Raw genomic sequence first — 7,708 nt, 5'->3', positions numbered from 1 at the left:
GGCGCGGCAGGCGTGGCGCGTTGCTAGGGCGCGGCAGGCGGCTGGCCGCCAGGGTAGGAGCGCAGTAAGACCTTGTGCTTGGTGACGGCCTCGGCCCGGCGCCGCTGGTGCTCCACCAGGAACTCCTTGAGGCGCTGCGTGGTGAAGGTGAGCGTCTGGCGCCGCAGCTTCATCAGGTAGGCGTCCTGCAGCCACGGGTTGGCGAAGCAGTCCTTGACCGTGGGCCGGCTCCTGCAGCAGCGGGGCCCTGTGAGACCCAGGCAGCGGGGAAGGAAGGACCTGGGCGTCCAGCCCCCCAGCCCTGGGGACCGAAAGCCGGCTGTAGGGGTGTCCAGGGGCCGGGAGCTGGGTGGCACTCACCAGGGGTAGATGGAGAGGATCTTGCGGATGAAGAGGGCGGCGCTCTGCGAGACGTTGGGGTACAGCTTGAAGGCGTCGTAGCGTCCGGCCAGGATCCGGTTCTCCGTCTCGATGGGGTCCAGCTCGAAGAAGGGCGACCGGCCGCTGAGCCTGGGGGATATGCGGGGTCAGAGCCAGGCTCTGCCCTTGAACCCAGGCTATTGCCCCCCACCACTGCCCCTCGCTCCCGCCCTGCCGCCCCTGCTAGCTCAGCCCCTCAGTCACCACCAGCTGCTGCACGTCCTGCCCTGCGCGGTAGCTGTGTGCCAGGGCTGAGCCCGCGCTGCCCCCTCCCCCTGTAGCGCTGCAGGGCCTGGACCCACAGTGCCCCCCATGCAGCCGTGGCCTCCAGCTCACGCTTCCCAGCGCCTGTCCCGGCCCTGGGCACTCACATGATGTAGGCGAGGACACCAACCCCCCAGACGTCAGCCGCCGAGCCCACCGGGTCGCCCTTCACCATCTCCGGGGCTGCAGGAGAGATGGGGCAGGTCAACCCAAGGGGAACCCGGGGCAGGGCAGGACATGCTGTGGGCCCAGGGGAGGGGAGGGGGGACCCGCCTGTAGCAGACCCAGTGCTTGCTTGCCCTGGAGCAGCGGTTTGGGCCCAGTCAGTTGGGCCTGGAGCAGCGGTTCCTGCACGGACAATACGGCCCTGCCCCGCAGAGCCAGGCCAGCCCCTGCCATGCGGCTCTGGCACCAACCCCAGACGGGTAGACAAGTCCCTCTGGCTCCGTGTCAAAGAGCAATTCACATCCTCCATGAGCAGCATGGGGTCAGAGGAGGGGCAGGCTGAAGTGCTCTGGGTCAGATTACAAGGGGGTTGGTGGAAAGGGACTTAACAGTGGGGGTCGACTACAGACCACCCGACCAGGGGGAAGAGCGAGACTGGGAATTCTCACGCCGGCTCCCAGAGGTCGTTAGGTCAAAGGACGTGGTCATCATGGGTTAACAAAACTACCCAGACATCTGCGGGGAAGAGCAGTCAGCCAGGTCTGACCACTCATGTAGGTCCCTAGCCCGAATGCAGGACCTCCACCTAACCCAGGAGGTGCACAGCCCCACCGGGGAGACGCCTTGTCAGGCCTGGTGCTGGCCAGGGGTGACAACCTGGTGAGGGGGCTGCAGGGGCTCGACCACCGCCAGTGTGGGGACGCAGTCAGGAAGGCCAACCGCACCTTCTCCTGCATCCACAGATGCATCTCGAGCAGGTCCAGGGAGGTGATCCTCCCCCTCTATGCGGCACTGGTCAGGCCGCAGCTGGAGTACTGCGTCCAGTTCTGGGCACCGCACTTCAGGAGGGATGTGGACAACATGGAGAGGGGCCAGAGGAGGCCACTCGCATGGTCAGGGGCAGCAGGGCAGCCCCTACGAGGAGAGGTGACAGGATCTGAACCTGTTCAGCCTCCACAAGAGAAGGCTGAGGGGGATCTAGTGGCCTGTTACGGACTAGTCAGAGGGGACCAGCAGGCATTGGGGGAGTCCCTGTTGCCCCGAGCACTGCCAGGAGTGACCAGGAATAATGGTCACAAGCGGGCAGAGGGGAGATTTAGGCCAGACATCAGGAGGCGCGACTTCACGGTCAGGGTGCCTGGATCTGGAACCAACTTCCAAGAGGAGTGGTGCTGGCTCCTACCCTGGGGGTCTGTAAGAGGAGGTTAGATGAACACCTTGCTGGGGTCGTTTGACCCTAGTACTCTTTCCTGCCATGGCAGGGGGTCAGACTCGATGATCTACTCAGGTCCCTTCTGGCCCGACCAACTATGAAACCATGACACCTGCGGCCCCCCTTGAGCCCATCAGATGCCACGTTCATGACTGTCCACCAACAGACGTCCAGTTAATGGCACAATGGGATTCAGTCCCCACAGCCAATGGCTGCCTCCAGCCAGCTCTTTGCACAGTCTGTGAGATCCTTTTGTGGTCTTTTCCCTGTTTTATTGCACCATTCGTGGCATGGGTACATGGCCGGGCTCCTGCTTAAGATGTGATTAAGTGGTTCGCCATGTCCTAAGTGTAACATCTGCCAGGGCCCCTAAAGTCCCAGCGCTGCTGCGGGGTCATGTCCAGCCCAAAGCACGGGCACTGCTACACCTTGATCCTCTGGCCCAGGGCCTGTCCAGCCTCTTCAACTCTCCAGAGCTGCCCCGATGCTCCAGATGGGGCCTCGGCAGCGCAGAAAAGAGACCCTGTTGCCTCCCATCAGGCCCCCGATGCTGCTGTTGCTGGACCCGAGCGGCTCAGGCCTTGTATGCAGCTGCCTCCTGTCCGCTCCCTTCCCTGCGTCTGCGTCTGCGTCCAGCTGGTCGCCCTGGTCTGTCCGTGTGCCTGATCCTTCCCCTGCCCACGTCAGCGCTGGGCACCAGCCCGCGGGCGCCAGCCCTTCCAGCTCCACTGGCTGGGCCCAGGGCAGGCCCTGGCAGGCTCCTCTCCCACCGTCCAGGCACAGACTGGTGACGACACGCTTTGCTTGCGGTGGCGGGGCCGGCTGTCTGTCCGCCTGCACGGGACCTGCTCTGCGCCCGAGTCCTCGCTTCCCTCGTGCGTCCTGCGGCTTCCAGCGCTTCCCCCGAGCTCAGTGGCTGCTTCTGCTCTGTCCTCCTCGGTGCCAGCCCTGGGGCTGGAGGCCTTCGTCCAGCCTCCACTGTGCACTGCCTCCCTGCCAGGCTGCCAGATGCTGCCGACAAGGCTCTTTTCTGTGCTGACCGCATGGACCCTGGCCCTGCAGAGCTGTGCCCTGCCCAGGGCAGAGACCCCATGGCCGCAACCTGGACGCCAGGTCCTTGCCACAATCCCAGAGTCAGGTGGGCACCCTCCAGGGAACCGCCTCCATCACTTCCCAGCCAGGTCCCTGCCGGCCCCAGCCCCTCTCTGGATGGGCCTTTGCTCTCTGCCAGCCAGTCGCAGCTCTGGCCCCTCTGAGCCAGTCAGTCTCAAAGGTGCTGTCCCACCCTGCCCTACCCTGCAGGCTGGCGGGGGTGAAACAGGGCCTGGGGGAGCGTGGCCTGAAGGTGAAGCAGCGCCTGCACTGACAAGCGTGCTCCAGGGCACATGACCCACACTGACACGTGCTCTGATGTGCATGACCTGCCTACACTCCCCTGCATGCTCCATTGTGCGCACCCCGCACACATTCACATGTGCACCACCAGACTCATGTCCCCACATACACTCCTACGTGTGCTCCACTGTGTCCACCCCTGCAGTCACACATACGCCCGTGCACTCGCACGTGTAGTGCAACATGCCCCCCCCACACTGACATGTACTCACACTGTGTACTCACACACAGGCCTTCAAGCATGTCTACGCCCTGCTCTCATGCATGTCCCTGCACACTCACACACATACACCAGTGTGCCCATGGCCCCCGCACATTCACACATGTAATCACCATGTACTCCAGCACGCCCATGCAGCTTGTACTCGCACACGTACGCCCCTGTGCACTCACACATGTACTCCAGCGTGCCCACGCGCCGTCCCAGCTGCCGCAGCACCAGCGGGTTGTAGGTCTGGGCGCTGCCAAAGTCGACGATCTTGATGGTGTTGACGCAGGAGACGAGGATGTTGTCGGGCTTGATGTCCAGGTGCACGATACGGCGCCCGTGCAGGTACTCGAGGCCCTGCAGGATCTGCAGCAGGTAGCTCGCCACGTCGTCCTCCGAGTAGCGGAACCTGGCGCGGGCCGAGCGTCAGCGGGCCAGCCTTGGCCTCGTTACTCCAGGCCCCTCGTTAGACAACCGCCCCGCTCCCCTTGGGAAATGCCCACTCCAGCTCTCCCCCGTTTCTGGGCTGTGAAGCATCCCAGCGGCGGGCCGCGCTGCACGGCTGGGGGTGGGGACCGCTCGGCTGCTCTGGGAGCCCCCGCGGGTCCATGGTGCAGGCGTTCCCCGTGCAACGTTCGCAGCCCCTCCGTCCAGACAGAGCAGTCTCCCCGGGGCCAGCCCCCTGCCCCACCTGTCGACGAGGCTGTAGAGCAGCTCCTTGCCGGCACAGCTCTCGCAGATGAGCACGAGGTAGCGGGGCGTGATGTAGGCCTCGTGCAGGGCCATGATGCGCTGGTGTCGCAGCGCCTTGAGCACCTCGTACTCCTGCAGCACGCTCTGCTTCCGCTCCGCCTCGTACGGCACAATCTTGGCCATAAACCGCTTCCCCGTCGCGTTCTCCTTGCACTCCCGGATCACCCCGAACCGGCCCCTGCCGGCCACGGCACCGCTCAGCACGGCTGTCCAGCACCGCAGCACCCCCCTCCGCGCCCCTTCCTCCCGCCTGGGGGACCGCTCCTGTGGTCTCCATGTGGCTGTGGGCAGAGCCCCCAGGATCGGGGCCCCACCCCACAGGATGGGACGTTTCTAGCCACAGCCCAACCCCGCTCCCACGTCACCGGGTCGGGGCAGAGGGGACAGAACAAGACCAGCCTCCGGCTCCGGCACTGGGCTGCTGGCAGCCGACATGGCGGTGCCCGGGCCGCGGCCTCCTCACCTGGCCTTCTCGTCCAGGAAGGTGTAGGGCTTCTGCGGCACCCCCTGGTGCAGCCCCGAGCTGTCCTTGGCCGCGGGGGCCTCTCGCCCCACAGGGCTGATGCGGCTGGGCGTGGGGGCTGCGGGCACGTCCTCGGTGGGCGGTGGTGCAGGCGGCAGGGAGACGAAGGAGGTGACCATGAACTTGGGGGCTGCTGACGGGGCCACCTTCCGCACTGGCACCGTGTTGGCGGAGGGGGCCGCCGGCGCGATGGGGGAGAACTTGGAGGCCGGCTGGGCTGGTGGGATGGGCGAGACCCTGGCACCTGGGGCAGCCGTGGGGGCTGGGGAGACCCCGGCATCTGGGGTGGCTGCAGGGGCAGGCAAGGCCCGGGCTGGTGCGGCCGCACGTGCTGGCAAGACCTGGGCATGTGGGACAGCCGTGGGCGCTGGTGAGACCTGGGCTGGCGCAGCCGTGGGCGCTGGTGAGACCTGGGCTGGCGCAGCCATGGGCACTGGTGAGACCTGGGCATGTGGGACAGCTGTGGGCGCTGGTGAGACCTGGGCTGGCGCAGCCGTGGGCGCTGGTGAGACCTGGGCTGGCGCAGCCATGGGCACTGGTGAGACCTGGGCATGTGGGACAGCCGTGGGCGCTGGTGAGACCTGGGCTGGTGCAGCCGTGGGCACTGGTGAGACCGGTCCATCGGGGGCGGCTGCAGCCGGGACAGGGGGTGCAGTCCTGGCCGGCATCAGTGCTGGCTCCGGCAGTGCCGACACCGTGATGGCCAGAGCAGGACCGCCCGGGGGAGGCTCGGGCACCACCTCGTCCTGGGCAGCACCAGGCCCGACCGCCTGGTGCGCGTGGGGTGGGGTAGCCAGTGCAGCCCCGGTGCTCTGGTCCCGAGGCGTCTGGGTGGACCGGGAGGCAGCCTCTCTCTCAGGGGGGGCAGCCACTGGCTTCCTGGCACCGGGGGGCTCTGGAGGGACGGAGCGGAGGGTCAGGGCACCTGGGCAGCGCCTGGTCCTGCGTCCCCGCGCCTGGAGCCTGGCTCACCTGCGCCCTCCACCACGACCTTCTCGGAGGGGCTGCTGTAGGGGCCCTGCCCGGCCTTGTTGACGCAGGCGACGCGGAAGCGCACGGTGGTGCCGGACGGCAGCTCCGTCACGTTGAAGTAGCAGTCGGCGATGCCCGAGCTGATGATCTTCCACTCATGCTCCCCTGGGGCGGGTGCAGGGGCAGAGCCAGAGTCAGGGCTGGGGCAGGCACCCTGGCACCCCCCATCCTGGAGCCGGCAACGCTGCAGGTGCAAGCCCAGGCCCAGGGCCGGTGGCATGGCAGGGAGCTCTCAGTGCCCGTGCATGCCGGGGCCAGGGCTGGGGCCGGGGCCGGGGCCGGGGCCGGGGCAGGCAGGGAGCATGTACCGTTGGCCTTGCGCTCCAGCGTGTAGGTGCAGGGGGCCTGGCTGTCCGAGGGCTTCCACAGCACCAGCACCGTGTTCTTGTACTTCTGCGGGATCTCGGGGGTGCCCGGCTTCCCGGGGAGCCCTGCGGGGCAGGGATGGTGGGGTGGGAAGGGGCAGGCTGGACCCAGCTGGCAGCTGCAGCTGAGCTAGCACCAGTGCGGCTCCGACACCTGGAGACCCCCCGGGACCCTCAGTGCCCCCAGACCCCCGCCCGTGCCCTTACGTGCCACCGCCAGGGTGCAGGAGCTGGCAGCAGAGCCCAGGGCGTTGGCAGCGACGCACTCGTACAGCCCCGCGTCCCGCCGGCTGGCCTTGGCAATGGTCAGCAGCTGGCGCCCGTCCTTGCACGACACCACACTCGCCCCATCCGCCGGCTCCAGCGGCTGCTTGTCTGCGGGGAGGGACGGGCCAGAGGGGCAGGGGCTCGTGGCACTGGTCTTGGGATGCTCCCCGCCCCTCCCTGGACCCCCAGCTGCACCCCATGTGCGTCCGTGGCCCATTCACGGTGGTCTGTGGCCCGGACGCAGCATCCCCCAGCAGCCCACACCTTTCATCCAGATGATGCGGGGAGAGGGGCTGGCGGCTGGTAGGCAGCAGAGAGTCACCGGGTCGCCCTCCAGCAGCACCTGGTCCTTCAGCTTGATGTGAAACACGGGGGGGAAGTCTGGGGAGCAGGGGGCCGGGGATGAGTGGGGGTCCCCAGCCCCCACGGGCCAGCTTGCCTCCTCCCATCCAGCCACAGGGACAAGGGACCCCATCCACCCTGCCCCATCCCCGCACACACCTGACTCGCTGGGCACGTAGGGGCGGCCCGGCGCGGCACCATCCTCGCGCAGGACGCTGGCCGGCAGGTTGGGCTGCGAGGCCACCTTGTCCTTCTTGCCCCGCGACAGGCCCCAGCGGTCCCAGCGCGAGCGCCCGGAGGCTGCAGACATGAGCATGGCTCAGACCATCCCCCGCAGCACTGCGGAGCCCGGGTGCCGCAACTGGGGGGCTACGGACCGTCCGGCTCTGACGCTGGCACTCACCTTTCGTGGAGGTGTCGGAGCGGGCGCTGGCCTCGGAGGCGAGGGACTCGGACGAGGGGGGCGCGGCGGCAGCCTGGGCCCCCAGCTGGTCCTGGGGGACGCCCACCTGGCGCAGGTTCTGCCCCTCCGAGTTGGCGCGGCGCAGCCGGGACAGCAGGGGCGTGCGCTTCTCGGGTGCCTCGGCCCCCTCCGCCTCCCGCCGGTCCTCGGCCTGGCCCCACAGCCGCAGGGACACGCGCTCCACGGCTGAGCTGATCTGCCGCCGCACGGCCACCACGGGCGACTCGCCCCCGCTCTCTGCCTCCGGCTTCTCCAGGCCCCAGGACTGCCGCCGGCCCCGGCTGGGGGTCTCGCTGCC

The 7,708-nt window shown here is 67.8% G+C and overlaps 1 protein-coding gene across 1 annotated transcript in view; it reads right to left on the bottom strand.

The window, feature by feature from the left end:
* Positions 1-6: 6 nt before the first annotated feature.
* The window catches only part of SPEG (SPEG complex locus), a 48,103-nt gene continuing 40,401 nt past the window's right edge, over positions 7-7,708 (bottom strand). Inside the window, exons 35-46 of the mRNA XM_019522832.1 lie at positions 7,351-7,699; positions 7,107-7,247; positions 6,870-6,986; positions 6,546-6,713; positions 6,282-6,404; positions 5,914-6,078; positions 4,882-5,836; positions 4,357-4,596; positions 3,851-4,074; positions 792-867; positions 361-510; positions 7-231 (exon numbers count right to left, since the gene is read on the bottom strand). Of these exons, the coding sequence (XP_019378377.1) occupies positions 24-231; positions 361-510; positions 792-867; positions 3,851-4,074; positions 4,357-4,596; positions 4,882-5,836; positions 5,914-6,078; positions 6,282-6,404; positions 6,546-6,713; positions 6,870-6,986; positions 7,107-7,247; positions 7,351-7,699 (2,916 nt within the window). The 3' untranslated portion in view covers positions 7-23. The remainder of the gene's footprint in view (positions 232-360; positions 511-791; positions 868-3,850; positions 4,075-4,356; positions 4,597-4,881; positions 5,837-5,913; positions 6,079-6,281; positions 6,405-6,545; positions 6,714-6,869; positions 6,987-7,106; positions 7,248-7,350; positions 7,700-7,708) is intronic.

Source organism: Gavialis gangeticus, unplaced genomic scaffold, assembly GCF_001723915.1.
Source record: "Gavialis gangeticus isolate Ggan-Ray unplaced genomic scaffold, GavGan_comp1, whole genome shotgun sequence".
Classification (NCBI taxonomy): Eukaryota; Metazoa; Chordata; order Crocodylia; family Gavialidae; genus Gavialis; species Gavialis gangeticus.
Note: the sequence above shows the minus strand (reverse complement) of the source record. Positions and strands in the feature narration are given on the sequence as shown.